The 21,914-nt window shown below is 33.7% G+C and overlaps 1 protein-coding gene across 5 annotated transcripts; it reads right to left on the bottom strand.

The window, feature by feature from the left end:
• Positions 1 to 3,727: 3,727 nt before the first annotated feature.
• On the bottom strand, positions 3,728 to 11,584 carry LOC141707441 (acetyl-coenzyme A carboxylase carboxyl transferase subunit alpha, chloroplastic-like). 5 transcript variants are annotated; one of them, XM_074510607.1, is made up of 12 exons: positions 11,304 to 11,584; positions 9,956 to 10,347; positions 9,778 to 9,852; positions 9,038 to 9,145; positions 8,769 to 8,929; positions 8,422 to 8,536; positions 8,180 to 8,334; positions 6,272 to 6,323; positions 6,116 to 6,184; positions 5,558 to 5,635; positions 4,351 to 5,473; positions 3,728 to 4,107 (listed from the first exon to the last, which is right to left on the bottom strand). In XM_074510607.1, exons 2-11 carry the CDS (start codon positions 10,289 to 10,291, stop codon positions 4,352 to 4,354), a joined length of 2,271 nt encoding a protein of 756 aa, XP_074366708.1. In that variant the 5' UTR covers positions 10,292 to 10,347; positions 11,304 to 11,584; the 3' UTR covers positions 3,728 to 4,107; position 4,351. The 5 variants fall into 5 exon arrangements, with proteins under 5 accessions (XP_074366708.1, XP_074366706.1, XP_074366710.1 ...); XM_074510605.1 differs by having other exon boundaries at positions 9,956 to 10,329; XM_074510609.1 differs by having other exon boundaries at positions 4,411 to 5,473; positions 9,956 to 10,329.
• Between the last annotated feature and the right edge of the window lie 10,330 nt (positions 11,585 to 21,914).

Below are 21,914 nucleotides of genomic sequence, written 5' to 3'. Positions count from 1 at the left end.
GAAGGATTGGGCCGCCGGGAACAGATAGTCTGAACTAGTGGTGTGCGAGACGGGATGGAATTAGGGGTCCGGACCGATACCTTCTAGGAGCCATATGTACTATCAAAATTAGTGTGTGTGTGTAAATATTGATATAGTACATTTTTCAATATTGGTGTCAACTTCAAAAAAGAGACAGTGCGAGTCAAGACATATACAATCTATATCAATTAAGGCCAGTGTTATAAAAAATCAGGATTCAGACATAATCGGTCGAGCTGCCGGACTAACTGAGGCCAGTGTTTTATGTTTTATAATATATTAGCTTTATGTTTTATGTTAAAACTTTAAATGATCCGTTTTTAATTTATTAGTATAGATAACTTATAACCAAAGTGATGCATTTTTTTATTATTATTATGTGATTTATGTATTAATTTATTTTTAAATGAAATATTTAAGACATGAATTTTTTGGATTAAAATTTTAAATTGAAAGAATTTTAAAAATTAATTATTTAAACATGTATACATTCATGTTGTTTTTGAAAAATTGGCATATTTTAGGTATAAAACATAAAAAAGATACCTTGTTTAGTTAAAAATAATAATTTGTTAGTAATTAGTAATTATGAAGTTATTATTTTATTTTATTATTTTTGTAAAAGTAGGGGGTTGTATCTGAAAAAATGGAAAAGGTAATGTATTTAGACGAAGAAGATAATTGATTAGTTCTTAGTTAAAACAATATTATTATTTTATTATATTGAAAAAAATTGCTCACGATAGTTTTGGAACGTGAGATAGTTTAATTGCCAAAAATAGAAAATGTAACCTTATTGAAAAGGTAATTAGTTAGTAATCAGTAATAATAATATTGTTAAATAGAATAACTGAAAATCAAAACTTTCAATATTTGAATTAAAATGGTCTCAAATAAATAGTTCCTAAAAATATTTAAATAAGAATAATTAAAGAAAAATATCACGAGTGACCAACCAAACTTTTAATATTTTGTTATACTGTATAATATAAATATGGATAGGATTTGCAAAAAGTAAAATGTTTATATTAGATTATGGGCCAAATCAATAAAATAATAGATTTGTAATCCAACTCCCAATTTATTTATTTTTTTGACAAATATGACTTATAATCTTACAAATGAGTATTTGTTCTAAGATATTCTGGGGTGAGCGAGGGTCAAACCCATTACCCGGGACGACGAATGATAAACTTTTAACCGATTAAATTATCTAACCGTACACTAACTCCCAAATTTTATAATTATAATGGATAACTAAAATTTTGTTTTACCTTGATAGACCTTTATACCGACAAACGGATTTTTTTAGTTTGATTTTAGTTTTATTTTCGCTCAGACTTGTTCCATTCTTCTGATAATCTATTGTACATATCACCAAATTTTCATTAATTTAAATATAATAAATTACATAATTATAAAGATAATTTTATTTTACCTCACAAACAACTATATGTTAATTTTGAGAAGAAGCTCGGCGTTAGTTGAGGCTGTCAATTTTTAATGAGTAGAGTTAGTAAGGCCTTGTTTGGATTCGGGGTTGAGGAGGGAGGGGCTGGGTTGGGCTAGGTTAGGTTAGGTTGGGTTAGGTTGGGTTAAATTAGGTTGAACCCTCACCTCCTTTCGATGTAGGTGCGGAGTTACTAGGGGTTAACTTTTGACATGTTTGGTTTGGAGTTGGAGTAAAGTTAGTTTTCATCAATGTATAAATTATATATTGAAAACTAGTGAATGTTTATAAATTTATCTAAAAATTTTAACTAAATTTTAAAAAATTTAAAAAATTCAAAAAATTCAAAAAGAAAAAAGTGAAAAAACTTTAATAAAGAGAGAGAATGAAAGAGAGAGGATGAATAAATAAAAAGTAAGCATGCCAACACCCCAATTTGGAGTGTTAGAAAAGTTCAATGTTTGTATTGCAAATTAACCCCTTTTAATCCTCGATAAACCCTCGCACAAATATGATTTCTTTGAACCTATCACAACCCACTCCCTCCCAGCACCCATCCAAATACAGCCTAAGGGTTTGCATATGACGGTTCTATAGCGTCCCCCTAGTAGTGCCTCCGATTAGCCTATTTAAAAACTAGTTTTATATCAGTAAGTAAAGAGTTTGTTTCATTGTTTCTGTCATTAATTTGTTGTTCACTTTGATCAACACCATGGAAGCGGGTAGCAATTGATGTCAGAGCACCACAACAATTGTTGTAAAAATAAATAACTGTTGTAAAATTCTTTATCTTTATATCTGGAGAAGGTAAAATTCGACTTCAATTTTAATTATTTTGATATTATATTAAATAGTAAGGGTATTTAGAGCATCTCTAACGGGAGTAGCTATATTCATTAGCTATATTAGTAGAAAATAGATATTATGTAAAAATTGATGAACCTGTAAGGAATTGTGCTTCAGTGGTATTAGCTATAATGATTAGCTATATTCAAAAAACAGTTTTTATTATTATTTTTAAATTTTAAGAGTTATGTTTTATCAAAAAGGGTTGATAAGAAATTATTAATAAAAAATAATTTTTTTAACTTAATATAAGTGGAAATAATATATATATATATGTATAAAATAAAAATATTTACTGATGTTATTATAATATTTAAATCATGAAAAAAATTAGTTAACAAACATTACTTTTATATATTATAAAATATTTAACTAATTTTTTTATCCAAGTAATTTTTAATAGTTTTTTATATCAAAATGTACAATAAAAACTTATGTAAGTAATTAATAAAATTGGTTAACATGATTTTTTTTACAGCTTTTTGATATTAAATTTTTACAATTAATATTATATAAAGTTAAAATATAAAATTAAATTAGTATATATATATATTAAATGTAATTATTATATATATATATATATATAATTTTTTGTAAAACTTCACTCAATTCTAAAATCCCAAACCTTAATTATATATATTTGATGAAACCAAATGTTCTAACGGGAAGGTGTACAGTGGAGGTAAAATAAGTTGCTGGAGAAATATTGTAGAGGGAAATGACGTGGCTCAAATATAGATGACAGTCATTCATTCAACAAATGTAGCGTGCCTTTTTCTCGGCATCTAAAATTTTACCTAACAGGTGTCTCCCTTGGAGTACTGTTTTTTTTACATATTATCTATATTTTTAAAATTAGGGTTGTCACGTAGATTTTATTGCTAACAGGTGCTCTCCCTTGGAGATGCTCTTAAGAGTAATTTTCATACCCTAGCAACTCCAACAAGTTAGTTATTTGGGATTCTAGACTAAAATTTAAGAAATCTTGTATAAAATAGAGTTTGAACAACATTTTAATGATTCCTTAAAAAATTAATATCCTTCATAATTCATTTCTCTCTCCTCCATATCAAATTCCTTAAAAAGTTAGCATCCTTCATAATTTATTTCTCCCTCCTCCATTTCAAATACATAACTAGAGTTTAAATATAATAATAAAATAATATCAGAATACATTTAAAAGGAATGTTGTTGAAACTCAACTACAATAAAACATCTTAAATCACAACTGTTTCATTAAAAAGAACAGGTTTAATTTTCAATTTAAACTGAATTCTGATAAAAACTCGCTAATCCTTAAATGCAAAACCAGGACAATACAATTTAGCAAAAAAAAATCCTCATGCATACACTGAGAAAGAACTTTTTATATCAGAGCAAATAACATTAGACAAGGATGGACAAGGGATGTAAAATACAAGAATAGGCCACACGACTTAAGTTTCTTCTGATTCTAAAGGATTCAAGACTTTCCCTGTTATATAGCATAGTTTATACATTATGTTTCGATTCATGTCAATAACATAAAGATGCAAATGTAATGTACCTATGTAAAAGATGAAAAAAGATAGAACAAAAACATAAACTCAGAATCACAACCAAATGGGGAAGCTTCTTTAATAAGCATCTATTCTGTGCCATGATCTAATCTTCCAGGGAATGAAAACTTGTGGCTGCTAAACATGTGTTCAGACTTGAGAAAGTGCTTCCATATGTGAGCCTTACTGTAGTTTGGAATTGACAGATGTATCAACTATCATGATCACTTCCTCAACTCTCACCTGTGTTTGCTATCAAGAGAAAGGACTAGATTAGAAATGATTCGACATGTTAACATATTTATACAGAGAGCAATTACTAGTATCAGTATTTTTAGTTTAGTCATTCCCAGTTACATGCAGGTAGTGCGAACAGACGGTCAATATATACAGGGTCCTACACTCGTAACAGAAATACAGACCTACACTCGTAACAGAAATTTAGACGGCCATAGGAAGGTAAAATATATTGTTGTTAGATAATGACAAATGTACCTCAATAATAGCTGCGGTTTGCTTCCAAATTAAATAGGGGCATCGACCCATTTGCATTACCTGAAACTAAACTTTCATTGGTTTCTTCAGAAGACTCAATAGCTTCAGTAATCTCTGCCTTTAGCTGCTCGAACTTCTCTTTCAAGGCTGATAAATTAATAGCCTTCTCGATTCCCTGCTTTATTTCTTGTTGTAAAGCCTGCACCTTGCTTTTTGATTCTGTACTAGGTGTCTTTCCGGCACTGGCTACCTCTATCTTCAAAAGTTCGATCTTGCTCTTTAATTCCGGTGAATGACTAATAATATCTTTGATTATCTTATTACTTTCTTTATTGAGTTCATCCACTTTTGCCTTTACTGGCACCGGAATTTTGCTAAGACGCATACCCAAAGGCTCAAGAGCATCAGCAAGTTCTGATTCTATCTCTTTTTTGACCTGAACAATTTTCACCTTCAACCCCTGGTCTAGGTCTTCAACTCCACATGCGCCAGTGTTTCCAATTTCAGCCTTCAATGACTCAATTTTTTGCTTAATTCCAGGCTGATCCAAGATGTCTTTGTACTTCTTTTGGATCTCTAGCTGAAGTGGAGATGCCTCCTTGTTCTTTTCAGACAGACTTTTGGCTGTAGATACTTCCTTTAACATGCCCAACTTGATGCTAAGGCTTTCGTAGTTGGGAGCCGTATGCAGGTTCTGGTTGAACTCTTCCTTAAGCTTCTGCATCTTGTCCAGTAAAGCTGGTTGTATTTTCTGGTCTTTTGAATTCCTTGCTTTTGCAAATTCTTCTTGTAACATCACAATTTTGTCCTTCAAGCCCAAACTCTTAGCTGCCACGGAATATTCATAATCAATTTCTTCTTTCAGTTTATCGATCATCTCATTCATACCCAAATCAGGAGGCGCAGCAGATGATTTCTTTGCTTTTAATATCTGCTCTTTCAGTTTTTCAACCTCACCCTCTAGTTCTGAGTTGTCAGGTCTTGGGACAACGGGTTTTTCTGTTTTTTTCATATGTGCTTTTTTTACGGGATCTTGTGGAATTCCTTCTTGGAACCCACCAAGTTTCCTGTACTTGAGCATCCGATGTTTCAGAAGTTCTTCTGTGTCCATCTTTATAAGTTCCTATGAAACAAAACAATACACAAAGATCAAGCAAAACTATATTATTCTTGTAGAAAATTGAAAATTGAAGTTAAATGTACTCACATCCATTGACTCGACAATTGCAGATTTGATCTGTTGCGAAGTCCAATGGGGATCGGCATGTGCACCCCCAAGTGGCTCCTGCATTTTGATAAAAAAAATCATATAACCTAGCAGTTCGTTAGATATGTAATATCTAAGAGAAATCAAAGAAATTCATTATACTAGGGAAAGGGTCTGTACATTTTGAATTCATCCTAGATTCACAAAATTATAGAATTGTGAGAAATGTCACAGTAATTAACTTTTCAAGAAACAAGGGTCGGAGTTCTTTGGACAATATTCTCGTCCTAAAAAATTAAGAAATGGTAATAAGAGTAGAACTAAAGGCTTGTTTCTTCAGGACAAAATTTTGTTTACATTTAAAAATTAAATCAATATGCTTATTTCATTGAAGCAAGAGTTTCTAGGTGAGAAATAATTACAGTCCTAATTTTCATAGACACGAGGAAGGTTTCATGGACCATAATTGTGTGTGAATAATTTCATATGCTGTTGAAAAAGTTTCTGCACATGAGCTGTACTCCAAATAATAATAGTAGCACATCTTAGAATTCTTACAGGGATGATGCCATCACAAATTTGCAGCTTAGACAGTTCAGTAGCAGTTATTTTAAGCTTCTCAGCTGCCTGTACATAGAGGAAGTAAAAATTTTAGCAAAATAATCAACCACAATCCAGCAAGCCAAGATCACAAAAGTAAAAAGCTCATACAACCTTCGGAGATGCTTTGGCGGTCTTCCATAAAATTGCTGCACATGCTTCAGGACTGGAATAGTTTCAAAAAAGGCAAAAAAGATTATCACATCAAGTTAATATATATCAGATCTGGAGGCATTCTTCAAGGGAATAAAGAACCACATTCACTTGGCAATACAGGTTACCACTAGTGAAATTCTGCTAAGTACTTTAAATATAAAAAGGATTTCATGCCATTTTTATTGATATCTTTACCGGAAGATTTGAAGGTTAATACATACTCATTCAAAATTAAATGAAGTATTTCTTGTCAGATAACTCAAACGCACTTTCACGAGAGTAACTCATGGATATGACATCTGCCATATACTTTGTTTAAATTATGAATGAAGAAAGAAACCACAAGTTGCATGATCAAAATTTTCCTAATCAATTGCATACTTTTAACTTTTTCAACCAACTTTACCGGTATCTATAAATTACAGCAACAAAATTGGATTGAATGTTTAAAATTTGTATAAGTGATCAATGAATACATACAGCTCAAAAATAATAATATTAGTTCTTAAAGATTATACACTTTGGAAAGGAACAGACTCGCACAACATGATAAGTCCAGATGATTTCATAGACCACTATAAACACCGTAAGCACAAGTGCAAGCACAAAATACAAGCATCAAAATATGAGCTTATCCATCATACCACACAACACAATGAATACAGTTGAGCAAAAAAAGGAAAAATGAGAGGGGAAAAAAAATCAAGATCTTGGTTTATACTGCAATCTGTTGAAACTTATTCAGAATCCCTATTTGTATGGAGACCCAAACTGTAGATATATTCTAGGGATATATATATATATAGGGTCTCACTCCAATAAGAACCATTTTATTGTGAGATATGAGATCCAATTATAACCACTCATTTTTATAGCTTATATTAATCTCTCACTACACATTAATTTTAAATATTAAAATATCTCATCACCATCTATCTTCTTTCTACTTCCACAGTCTGCCACCCTTAACCATCGCCGACCTCCATTTCCGGCCACCACCACCTCCGGTGACCACCAGAAAATCATCACCGTCAAAAATAAAATCACTGCAGAAAATTGCCGGAAAATCGATAAAAAATGAAACAGAATCCGGTTAGATAAAATATCACTGCAGATTCCGGCGTTGATGACTTAGAGTAGGCGATGGGTTGTAAGGATGCGAAGAGAGATAGAGGTATGGAGGATGATAAAGATGTGTGTGTCTATTGTATGAGTGAGAGAGAGAGAGAGAGGGAGGGTGAGAGGGAGAGGGAGGGAGAGAGGGAGAGAGAGAGAGAGAGAGGGGGGGGGAGGCCGCCGTCGGCGAGGGTCTGGTCAGTAGAGGTGGAAAGAGTTAGATGACAGAAGATTGAGATGGGGAGGGATTATATAAATATAAAATGTAAAATGGGTGGTTGTGATTAATTTAAAATAAAAAAATGTGTGGCTGAGATTAGATCTCATATCTCGTAATAATAAAGGGTTCTCATTTGAGCAAAAGCCTATATATATATATATTATACATGATGGTACCTAGAAGTAATAACTAGACTGACCAAAGGTTAGTCAAAGAACTACTTCTTCGGTTCTTCCTCAATTTGAATAGGAGACCATAACAGCTTGTTTGATGATAAAGCTTATATAATTACGTAAAGTCTAATCAATAAATATTGACGATGCCAGAGGCAAAGCAAATATGCATTTTTTGAGGCAGGAGAAAAACCACACAAAACTAGTTAAAAGTGTCGATGCAAATTCAAATTCCAATTCTTAGATGTAAGTTCATTTTAAGGACACTGATATTACCAAAGTACTCAGACTATTCTACCTCATAAAAGACCATGAAAGAGATTGTTAAACTTAGTAATTGCAATTGTTCTCAAGTACCTGGCAACATAGAAGACAGAATTTTCGAGCATTAACATTTTATTACAACAGCCAATGGCCAGAGCACCACCAGACCCACCTTCTCCCATAACAATGGAAACAATAGGTACCTTCAGACCGAACATAGTCCTCAAATTGTGAGCTATAGCTTCGCCCTGTATAAAGAAAAAACAACTTATTTAATAAAACTGGGAGGGATATAAATAGTTGAACTACACATTCGAATATATGTACACGCATACTTGGCCTAGTTCCTCTGATTTAAGATCTGCATATGCTCCTGGAGTGTCAATGAAAGTAACTATAGGGAATCCATGATGATCTGCATAATACATCATGCGCAGAGCCTTCCTGTAGCTGTTGGAAACAGAAGGTTTCATTTCAGGATCAAATTCTAAGGAAATATTCCTTAAATCCGAAGTAAAAGATGAATCTAATTTTTTCTTTAATTTTCTTTTATTTGATAAACTTTCCATTTTGTTGTCAATAAGGGTAACAGTAAAGAACTCTCTTCACCATTAGAGGTCGACATATAAATCAAGATACAGTAAATAATTAGAATAACCAAATCGCCTCCTTATATACATACCCATGGGGAGTAGGCATTCCGAAGTTGCGCATAATGTTCTCCTTTGTGTTTCTACCCTTCTGTTGACCAATGAACATGTAGCTTCTCCCGTTTATAGATCCAAGACCAGTGATAATTGCAGGGTCATCATATCCTCCCCGATCGCCATGAAGCTCTACAAACTGGAAAGATTCAAATACCATATTGAGAGATCTTACAGCTATCCTTGTTTGTTTACTACCCAAAGAAAAAACAAAAGAATGAGAAGTCAAAAAGTCCTAGAGTACAACCTTCTCGGTGATATTAAAGATGTGGTCAAGACACGTTGGCCTGTTAGGATGACGTGCAATATTCACACGCTGTATGGGAGTCAAATGTGTGTAGAGATCTTTCAGAGCCTGCAATTTATTTTAAAGTGAGCAAAGTTGACAGAGACATGTATGTTTAAACAAAGTGATCATCTGAAGTTGGGAAATAAAAAATTCTTAGTTATATATTATGAGCAGCACAGTTCTTGACAGCAATTCACAAATTATCACTCAAGAGTTAAACTTAAATCACATTGATGAACTCAAATGCAACAAGCGCAATAACTTATATGTGTTTTAGTAATAGAACAAATGCAGATTTCATAACTGGTGTTCCTACCACAGGCTAGTTATATGAAAAAATTAACATATGTACAAGCAATTGACAAACCATTGCCATTTATTTCGATATATCCAAGGAAAAAAGGAGCTTTTTGGTTTTTACTGCAGTTTGGATAGTGAAATCTCAATAAATTGGTTTCTGCGTTACACATCAATTCAAGATAAGAATTATAGCTATTATTTTGACTGCTACAAGTGCACAGCATAAGCATAAATGAGCAAACATGATTCAAGTGGAACAATGAACTGAAAAAAAACGATAAATACGATACCACATATTTGTAGTTACGATACAACATATAAGATCTCTTCCCAACTTAATATTTACTTCAGCAATATCATAAATGTATAAAGGGTGTTTAATTACAGATTAATAATACCTGCTGATACTTGTTTTCTAGAGAGATAATTTGATCGGTGAAGTCGAGGCCTGTTTCATTAGCCATCTTTTGCACCTACACTCAATATAAAAACAATTCATAAGCTAAACTATGGTATACTTCTATTCAATTAACGATAAAGCAGAATAAATAGAAATAAGATTAACAGAAGACATACATCGATGATTTTCTTTTGTAGGGCCACTAGAGGTTTCTCAAACTCCAAAGTAACCGGCTTTGGCTTCTCTTTTAAGGGTTTAAAAGGCGATAGATGACTTAAAACTCCACCTTTCACATTTGGGTCTGCATTATCAGGCCACGGATACTCATGCTTCTTGACCTTCCTTACTTTTGCAACAACAGAAAATTCCCTCTTACTCATGCCCAGTCGTGCTCTTCCTAGGGTTCTCAGAGGTACACCACTAACACCATTACTTGAGCTTTGGAGAAGGTCAGAGACCGAAGTCCCAGAAGCCAAATTTCCAGTAGCTGTAGGATGCAGCATCGATGCCATTTTCCCAATCAAGATTACAACTACTCCAAATTCTCAACCTGTTCAACCAAAACCACCTAAAAAATCAATCATTCAGACTGTACAAAACTCTAAAGCATCATCTTTATTCTTTACACGTAATTAAATTACTTGAAATCAATTAGTTTAAAGTTTATCATCTTTACACATGATTGTATATTACTGTCTGTTGAGAGAAGGCAAAGCCTAAAGTTTTACATTCATAGTCTAAAACCACTATCAAACTAATCCATAACTTAAAAAAATATATGTGGCTAACTCTCAGAAAACCAAAAAACACTTTTTTTACACCGCATGAAAGCAAACAAACAAATTGACATTGAACCAAACCGAAACATAACACGAAACAAACAAATCAACCAAAATCAGATATTACTTGAATAATTATTGTTAAACTACACAAAGCTTCGATCTTTCCACATGATCATACACATAAATACAGAAAAAAGGTAAAGCTTCATTAACCCTAAAATCAACCATCAAACTAACCCATCATTCAAAATGTTAAAGAAGCCTAAAACCACTAAAAACAATCAAGATTCCATTTTAATACCACATCAAAGCAAAACAAACTATTAACTACTGAAACATAACTCAAAACTTAATATTTAACTAAAATAAATCATTTTAAACTACATAAAGCATTAATCTTTCCACATGATCATACATATGTATACAAATTAACCCATTACTTACAATAAAAAACAATCAAGATTCCATTTTTATACCATCACAAAGCAAATCAAACTATTTACTGAAACATATCTCCAAACTTAATATTTAACTAAAATAAATCCATTTAAACTAAATAAAGCATCAATCTTTCCACATGATCATACATATGTATACAAATTAACCCATTACTTACAATAAAAAAAACAATCAAGATTCCATTTTTACACCATAATAAATCAAAACAAAAATACCCAAAAGAGCAATCATATAAACAACAACATTTATTAAACTAAATCTTGATATATGTGCAATTACATACCCAAAGATAAAAACGCAAGCTAAAACTGAATCTGGGCAAACAAGAAAGAGCTAAAAAATGAGCATAGAGAGGTGGTGATCACCTAATGAACAAGATTTGGGGGGCGTTTAAAATGAAGTGAGAAATGTATGGAGTGTGTGTAATTGTATATATTTATGTGAATACAGAGAAGGGTAGTAGCCTCGTTTATATCGTCTTTGGGCGATTTTGGTTGGGAAATACATACAAAAATGAATGTAGAGGACAAAAAGATTGAAATAGAGAAGAGGGTGTTGTGTGTGTTTCGATGTTTACAATGCAAATATTGAGAAAGAGCTTTTTCCGGTTTGACAGTTGGTGAATTAAACCCGGTTCGGGTGGGGCATGTCCCGGTTTATTATTATGGGAATCTATTTTATTTATAGGTTTTTCGAATACGTGCCTACGACGAGAACCAGGACTACCCCGGCCGAGTTAGAGTTGATTTTATAACTGATTCATTTAAATTTATTTGAAATTTTTAACTCAATCCGTAAAATATAAGTTCTTAACCAACCCAACCTTATTTGTTGTACATCGATTTGGATCGGATTGGGTCGGTTTGGATAGATTGAATGATCCGATAAAAAAGTTTTAATACTATTTATTATCGCTCATTTTGAAAATTAAATAAAAATAATGTGTATAACTTTTAATTATAGTACTAGCATTTAAATTTGATTAACATCATAATTTTAGTAATGTATATCATATCATAAATCATATGCATTCCTAAATAAAGTAACCATACATCTATAAACGAAAATGAATATGCAAATATAAATTGAACAAATAAAATTCTATCATATTTATTAGGAATCTTTATATGATATTGGAAATGGAAAAAAAAATATACACAACTCATTTAAGATATTGTAGTAGTTACGTGAAAACTTATTAGAAGGGATGTAAATACATATCAAACTTAAAAAATTATATAAAATTATGGGTGATATTTTAATGAATCGGGTTGGGTTGAGTTGGGTTTGGGTAAAAAATTTTGTAACCCGTACCCTACCCATTTATTTCGGGTTGACCAAGAAACAACCCATCTAAAATTCGGTTTACGTTGGGTCGGGTTTTTCGGGTTAAAAAAGGGTCGGTTTGGTCAACCCATGTGTTAGATATATTTGTGATGTCATGTCTAATCTGTTGTGTTTAGTTTCAGAACTTAATATCAGGACTTACTGGAAATCAGAACTTACTAAAATCAGAACTTATATCAGAACTTAAGGCCGTCAGGATTTATATTAGGACTTAACTACGGATACTTCAGATAAGGAAAGCAGTTGATTTACAGGAAAAGATCGTGACTAAATCAATAGAAGATATGCATGAAGAGTTAGAAGACTAGAAGACTTGTATACGATAATATCTGATTGATATATTTTAGGAGACAGAATTATATTCTATATCAATTAGAAGATATCTTGTAACTGTGTACTATATAAACACAGACTTAGGATTTACACTATATGTGTTATCATTCACGAGAAAGATTATACATTGTAACCTAGCAGCTCTTAGTGATATTGTTCATCACTGAGAGAGAACAACTGTTCTATTGTAACAGAGTTTATTATATTGAATATACTTGGTTATAGTTACATACTTGTGTTCGAAATCGATTTGATTGTATAAATACTATATTCAACCCCCGTCTATAGTGTTGTGTGACCTAACAAGTGGTATTAGAGCCTTTCTATTAACACACATACAGTAAGATCCAAACAATCAATCATGTCTGAAGAAATACAAACTCCAACTAAGCCCACCAAAACTCAAGATACTTAAAACACTCAAACCCACAGTCGATATGAGACTATTAGGGTTCCCATACTAAGACCATCTGAGTATCCCATATGGAAAGTGAAGATGGATATGATCTGGAAGCTACAGATCCAGAATACCTTGATAGAATTAATGAAGGGCCATATAAGACTACCAAGCTCTCTGTTGCAGTTGCTGATCAACCAGTAAAGACCATGCCAAAGGAGAAGGTGAATACACACATGAAGATATCTCATCTATTGCCAAAGATACAAGGGTAAGGCATTTGCTGCATAGTGCAATTGATAATGTCATGTCAAACAGGGTAATTGGATGCAAGACTGCAAAGGAGATATGTGATGCTTTGGAAACAAGATGCCAGGGAACTAATGCAATCAAAAAGAATAGGAAGACTATACTCACTCAAGAGTATCAGCACTTTGACTCAAAAGCTGATGAGTCATTAACTAATTTATATGACAGGTTTTCCAAACTCTTGAATGATCTGTCACTGGTGGATAAGGAATATGATCTTGAAGATTCAAATCTAAAATTTCTTTTAGCTCTTCCTGAAAATTGGGATTAAAGTCAACTACCATATGAGACAACTATGACCTTACTGAAACTACTCTTGATGAAATTTATGGTATGCTCAAGACTCATGAACTTGAGATGGATCAAAGGAACAAGAGGCATGGAAGAAAGTAAAGGACAGTTGCTCTTATAGATGAGGAGGAATCTCCTAAAGTGGTTGTCTCAAAGAGGGGCAAAGGAAAGGCTCTCATCATAAAGTCTGATTCAGAATTATCAGATTCTGATGATGATGATTTAGAAATTGAAAGTTTATCTGAAGTGGATGTTGATGCAGAGATGATGTAATTGTGTGCTCTTATGGTTAAGGGTATCACAAAGATAGCCTACAGGAAATTCAGAAAGGGCAAGAAGTTTTCCAGGAAAGGTGGAAGTTCTGAAAATAAAGGATTCAGAAAGTCTGAAGGCAAAGGAGGAAAGTCTGACAGAGGAGACAACTCAAATGTCAAATGCTACAATTGTGGCGAAAGAGGCCACATATCTCCTGACTACAAGAAAAGAAAAAGTGATAAAGGAAAGGCACTTGTCACAAAGAAGAAAAGCTGGACAGACACTTCAGATTCTGAAGATGAGGTGAACTATGCCTTGATGGCAAATGCTGATAGCAGTCCTGAAATTGCTAAATTGAAGGTTCCTCAAACAACTTTTGCTTTTCATACTGATGATATTACTGAGTTGAGATTATATCTTAAAACCATGTTCATTAGTTTTAGAGATCAGACTTTAACAAATGAAAGATTAACATCTGAAAGTCTTGCTCTTAGAAACAGAAATGACTATTTAGAAAAAGAGTTAGTTATGTTCCATCAAACTCAGAAAGAAAGAAATGATACTTTGTATGTTAGGGATGAAGTGCTAAAACTGAATAAATCTCTTAAATCTGAATTAGAAAAGGAAAGAGAAATCATCAAAACTTGGACTAACTCTGGCAGAACAACTCAGAATATACTAAGTAGTGGAAACTGGAAAGAGGGCTTAGGTTATGAAGATGGTGAAGTAGAAAAGGAAAATATGTCATCTAAACCAAACTTTACCAAGAAAGTTGAAAAGCCTAAAGTTAATCATGTTAAGTTTGTAGCAAAAATTGTAATGTCTTATTCTGAAAAGATGTAAGATTCTAGAACAGAAGTCAAAGAAAAGTCAACTTCTGACAAATTAAAACAGGACAAACCAGCTTCAATAAATATAGGTTTAATGACTAAGAAGTAGCTTAAGCATAAGCTGAAAGAGATTAGAAATGTGAACAAGGTAAAGGAAGCTAGGAAAAATAGGAATGAAAAAGAAGGTGTGAATAAAAGTAATAATTATATGCCTGTTCCTAATGCTCCTAGAAAGAAATGTTATAATTGTGGAAACTCTAACCATCTTGATTTTTTTTGCAGAAAAAATAAAGATATAAACTTTTTACCTCCTAGATGAGGATTTAAGAGTCAGGCTGTTAGGTTTAAACCACAAAATCCTTGTTTTCATTGTGATAGTTTATGGCATTCCATTTATACTTGTAAGGAATATCATAGTTTGTACTATGATTATTATCAAATAAAACCTTCTTTAAAGAAAGTTAGTGTAATTCCTTCTAGTGTAAAGTCTGATGCAAAGTCTGAAATAAAATCTGATAAATAGCATGTTAGCATAAACTCTGAAACTAAATCTGCTATAAATGCTAACAAACTTAAAAAGGCCAAAGGATCCGAGTAAGTCTGTGTCCTTAAAACTAACCAATAGTGGTCTTTGTGATTGCAGGGCAACAGAAAAAACATCCTAGTTCTGGACAGTGGATATTCAGGACATATGACTGAAAATAAAGCCCTGCTATCAGACTTTGTGGAGAAAGCTGGTCCAGGAGTTTCTTATGGAGATGGCAATATGGGAAAAAATCTGAGATATGGCAATATCAATCTTGGGAATGTCATCATTAAATCAATAGCTCTTGTCTCAGGACTTAAACACAATCTGCTAAGTGTGAGTCAAATCTGTGACAGAGGTTATCATTTGGATTTCTTTGAAGAACACTGTGAAGTTGTAAGTAATTCTACATGCAAAGTGGTTCTGAAAGGTTACAGACATGGTAACATATATGAAGCCAGACTTTCAACAAATTCTGATGGTTCTGCAATCTGTTTGTTAAGTAGAGCATCAATTGAAGAAAGATGGAATTGGCACAAGAGACTCTCTCATTTAAATTTTAACAACATAAATGAGCTAGTAAAGAAAGATCTTATGAGAGTACTGCCAAAATCAGTATTTTCTCCTGATGGCCTTTGTGATTCATGTCAAAAGGCAAAACAAAGAAAATCTTCTTTCAAGAGCAAAACTGAATCCTCAATTCTTGAGCCTTATCACTTACTGCATGTTGATCTATTTGGTCCAGTCAATGTCATGTCTATTGCAAAGAATAAATATGCTATGGTTATAGTGGATGAGTTCGCAAGATATATTTGGGTGTATTTCTTGCACAAGAAGAATGAAACTGCATCTATTCTAACTGATCATGTCAGACAGCTGGATAAATTGGTCAAAGACTCTGTTACAATAATAAGAAGTGATAATGGCACTGAGTTCAAGAATTCAATCATGGAAGAGTTCTGCAAAGAGCATGGAATAAAGCAGGAATTTTCTGCACCTGGAACTCCACAGCAAAATGGAGTTGTAGAAAGAAAGAACGGGACTCTCATTGAAGCTACACGAACTATGCTTGATGAAGCAAAGCTACCAACCTACTTTTGGGCTAAAGCTGTGCAGAATGCTTATTTTACACAGAATGATATACTCATAAACAAGCATGGAAAAACACCATATGAGATGGTGAAGAAAAAGAAGCCAAATCTGAAATACTTTCATGTATTTGGATGCAAGTATTTTATTCTTAAGACTCATCATGAACAGCTGTCAAAATTTGATCTAAAAGCTGATGAAGGAATTTTTGTTGGATATCCACTTTCTACAAAAGCCTTCAGAGTCTACAACTTAAAAACAAGGGTTGTCATGGAATCTATCAATGTATCTTTTGATGATAAAAAGATTACTGGACTTGAAGATTTCAATGATCATGATCAGCTGAGATTTGAAAATGAAGATTTAAATTCTGATTCTGTAAATTCTGATGACCTAAGTCCTGATCCTATAAGTTCTGAAGGGTTATATTCTGATGTCATTGAAATTGTGGTAACTACTTCAAGTGAAAATGCACCTATTCAGGGGAAGCAAGATAATGATCCTACCACAACTCAAGACTCTCAAGAAGCATCAGAACCTGTCACTGGTTCTTCAAGTTCTAAATCATCAAGTCCAGATGAGCCAAATTCTGATAATTCTGGAAACTCTGATTCTTCAATTCCTGAAGGATTCAACTCAAATTCTGAAATTTCAGAGAGCATAACTTCAGGGGGAGCATCAGAAAATGCTGATGGAGACAGCATGGATCATGGGATCTGATTCAGTTCTAGAGATCAACTTCCATCTGCAAGGAAGTGGACTAAAGCACATACACCTGACTTAATAATTGGAGATCCTGAAGCAGGTGTCAGAACTAGAACAACAACATCAAATGAATGTCTCTATCATTCCTTTCTATCTCAGACTCAACCAAAGAAAGTGGAAGAAGCTCTTCAAGATGCTGATTGGGTGCAAGTAATGCAGGAAGAGTTAAATGAATTTGAAAGAAATAAAGTCTGGACCCTAGTGCCAAGACCAAAGAATAGATCAATTATTGGCACAAAATGGGTATTCAAAAACAAAACTGACAGTGATGGCATAATTACAAGAAACAAAACACGGCTGGTTGCTAAAGGTTACTCTCAACAGGAGGGTATTGATTATGATGAAACATTTGCTCCAGTTGCTAGATTGGAAGCCATAAGAATCTTTTTGGCTTATGCTACTCACAAGAAGTTTAAAGTCTTTCAAATGGATGTGAAAAGTGCTTTTCTCAATGGAGAATTGGAAGAAGAGGTATATGTTGAACAACCTCCAGGATTTGTAGATCCAAAATTTCCTAATCATGTCTACAGACTTGACAAAACACTTTATGGCCTTAAGCAAGCTCCAAGAGCATGGTATGAGACTTTAGCTCAATTCCTTCTGGAAAGTGGATTTACCAGAGGCACAATTGATAAAACATTGTTCTACCTCAACCATGGAAATGACTTACTTTTGGTACAGATATATGTTGATGATATCATCTTTGGTTCTACAAATGCCAAACTTTGTGAAAGGTTTGCAAAGCTAATGCAATCAAGATATCTAATGAGTATGATGAGAGAACTTAGCTATTTTCTGGGACTTCAAGTCAATCAAAATGAAGAAGGTACTTTCATAAATCAATCCAAGTACACCAGAAATTTACTCAAGAAATTTGGAGTGCAAGACTGTTCAACTACATCCACTCCCATGGCCACTGCAACCAAGTTAGATAAAGATACTGGATCATCAATAGATATTACTAACTACAGAGGTATGATTGGCTCTTTACTCTATTTAACTGTAAGTAGACCTGATATCATGTATGATACCTGTCTTTATGCAAGATTTCAGGCTGATCCAAGAGAACCTCATCTAATAGCTGTAAAAAGAATTTTCAAGTACCTCAAGGGTACATCTGATCTAGGATTGTGGTATCCTAAAGAATCGGATTTTAAGCTAATAGGTTACTCAGATGCATATTTTGCAGGATGCAAAATAGAAAGGAAAAGCACTAGTGGAAGCTGCCAATTTCTTGGAGGCAGATTGATTTCTTGGTTTAGCAAGAAACAGAAATCAATTTCCACATCAACTGCAGAAGCAAAATATATTGCTATAGGAAGCTGTTGTGCACAGATTCTTTGGATGAAGAATCAGTTACTGGACTATGGGTTAGAATTTTCTAAAATACCCATTTACTGTGATAATCAAAGTGATGTTGCTATGACAGGTAATCCAGTTCAACACTCAATGACAAAGCACATCAGCATTATGTACCATTTCATAAGGGAACATGTGATGAAAGGTACAGTGGAATTGTATTTTGTTCCAACAGATCAACAACTAGCAGATATCTTCACAAAACCATTATGTGAAGCTACTTTTACAAGACTGGTAAATGAACTTGGAATGGTTTCAGGTTCTTTCTCAAAATCTGTTTAGTTTTTGTTCTCATACATCAGACTTTATGATCAGTGTTTATAGATTTTCTTATCTCAATGTAATTTGTGCTTAAATTGTAATATATTAAATAATGATTGTTATCTAATGATAGTGTTTTGAATGTTCTGTGACTATTCAATCTAATGAGGATTATTTGTTAGATGCTGACTTAGTAGTCTTTAACAAACTGTGTATCCCATGTATGAATTAGTTGTTTATGTGGAAATCAATAATACAAGCAAATTCTGATTTTGATATTAGTCAAATTCACTTTGTGTATCTTATTACTAAGTCACAAACTAGATTATTGCTTCTTATCTGTCAAATTCTGATGTCAGTAAATCTTAAGGATGAGCTACATGCTTGATAAGCCTCACTTATCTGAAGAAAACAAAAGAAAAGAAATTGAAGTCAGGTACTCCTTTGAGATCTAGAGTAAATATGTGAAAGGGAAGACCCAAGTGCATTGCTGGTATTAAGTTATATGCATTAAAAAAGCAAATAAATTTTTCTTGGTGACTTTTCGCATTCTCTGATTACTGGAGAAATACTCTAATAATAGCATAAATTCTGATAGCAGTTATGACTCACTTACACTGAGAAGCCACTGTATTAAGAATATCAAAAGATGCATAAAATGAGCACCTGTTTATTTTGGCTACAGTTCGCCAAGCTTTACATCTGCCAAACGATTGTATTTTTAATGCTCAGATTGAGGAGCCACTTCTGTAAAGTATGATGGCCAATCTTGGCTATGAGAAAGGTTTATCCAAGCTGGGACAACGGAAAAGGCCATACATAAGAAAGGAGTGGAGTTTCTTCTTTGACTGCATCACCAGAGCTTTTGCCAACAAATGCTCAAATTTTGATGCCATCCCTATCCTGAGTCAGCAAATCAGGTATGCTCTCATTAATCAAACTCATTTTGATTATGCTAGTGCTGTGCTACGGTTTATTGGGGATAGGATGTAAGAGGACAAAAATACTGTTTATTTTGCTAGATTTTGTCACCTCATTTACAGTTTTTGTTGCTCTGATAAGCCCCAGAATTTTAGTGAGTCAATTCCACCTTTTAAACTTGCTAAAAGGGCTTTTACTGACTTATTATCTACTGATAATAAGAAGAATATACTAAGACCACTCCAAATTCCCATATCTGTTAAACAAATCTGAGTAAATTCTGACCCCAACAAATACAGAACCATATATCTTGATGTAGCACCATCTCAACCTCCATCAACACCTACAACCAATACACAACCAGCTCAAACTTCTTAACCACAACCACAACCTACGATCAGAACATATTTTCAACCAACTCAATCATCTCAACCATCAGTACCTACCATCAGAACCTCACCTCTCAAAACCAACCCAACCTCTAGTACTTCTCAAAAGGTGCCAGTTGTAAAAACTGACAAATCCTCTAGGCCTAAAAGGACTATTTTTATGCCTAAATCTCCACCAAGGAGAAGGAGAAGGATCATTCTGAGGGATGAATCTGATGATGAAGATGAACAGATACAGGTTCCCACATCAGAACTTGTAGAGTTGGAAGCTGAAAATGTTCTTTTTCAGAAGGAGGGAGAAGCTGAAGAGGTAACCCCTCAGAAAAAGACTGAAGCTGAGGGTTCTAGTCTTCAGAAAAGAAAGAGGTTATCAAACTCTGATACAGATAATGTCTCTCCTCCATCAAGAAAATCAAGATCAAAGAAGAAGAGAGCAGGTGTGAAGATTACACAAGATCAATATGAAGAAGCTGATGAAGGGGATCAGGAATCTCTGTTCTCACAAGAACCAATTATCTTTGAAGCCCTTCCAGCACCTAAAGATAGTTTTCATGACACAGTGATCACACCTCCTATCTCTCCACTCAAAGCTACAGATAATGTTGAAGAACAAGACACAAGTCCTTAAATAGATATTCACAATTTGAATATACCTTCTGATCTCTATCTGGAAGCTCCAACTGCAGCTCAGCCATCTACTGTTACTTCTCCAATCTTACAGGCTGAGATACCATCTATACCAATTCTAGATCTGGAAACTGAAGATCAGAATGAAGTTGTTCCAGAATCTCCTTCAGTTACAGACACTCTTGTGTTATCAGAAGATGAGGAGATGTTATCAAGTTTTGGAGCCAGTGCTCCAGTTAATGCTCTCATTCTTGGAAAGGAGGAACTGCTTACAAAGTTTGTTGAACAAGATGCTCCTGTACCTTGGGAAGAAACTCACAGAGGAGTTGAGTGGACCAAGAAGTGGAATGAATCTGATTCCATTCCAAGCTCTAAAGTTCTGACATAGCATATTGCAAAAGATGATGAGTTGTTGACAAACTCTGATTTCAAGCACCAACTCAAAGTCACAGCTCTAAGTACTAAAAACCTTCAAGATCAACACTCCATTACTCATGAAAAACTTGACAAACTTCTGGAAAGATCTGATAAGCTAGATATGGAGATCAAGCTAGACAAAAAGAGGTTTATCAGACCTATTCATGAGAAAGTAGAGGCAATTGAGAAGGTTCAAGAAAAGCAACATGCCCAAATTACTAAGGTCCTGCAGAATCAAGCCTCTCAACAAGCTCAACTGAATGAAATTCAATCTTCAGTAGCACTTCTTCTATCTTTACTCCTACCAGATGATGCCAAAAAGGGGGAGAAGGTAATGAAGTCCAAATGCTCAACTAGTCAAGTACTGAAGAAGAAGGATGATAAGGAAGATGACCAGGGAAACCCGACCCGGGAAACCCAAGTAAGGGCAAGGGTCAAGGTCAAGGGAAAAATAACAAAGTTTCTTCAAGTAAACTAATTTCTGACTCAAGAAAATCTTCTATACAGAAGAATACAAGTTCTAAAGCTGTAGATGCTCAAGCTCTGATAGCAAGTTCTGATAATCAAAATCTGATATCAAGTTCTGATTATTTGATTCAAGCTGATAGTCAAGACTCTCAGAAGTTCTTGCAAACTCTGAAGCTCAAGGGAAGAGAGACTACAATCTATTATAAAGATCCCAAGATTCAGACACTTGATGAAGAAATTTCTAGAAGACTATTTCTCAAACATAAACCTGGAATGGATTTAGAGACTTTAAAGGAGGAGGAAGCTAGAT

This window comes from Apium graveolens, chromosome 2 (genome assembly GCF_009905375.1).
Source record: "Apium graveolens cultivar Ventura chromosome 2, ASM990537v1, whole genome shotgun sequence".
Taxonomy (NCBI): domain Eukaryota; kingdom Viridiplantae; phylum Streptophyta; class Magnoliopsida; order Apiales; family Apiaceae; genus Apium; species Apium graveolens.
This window is presented reverse-complemented; position numbering and strand designations above follow the sequence as displayed.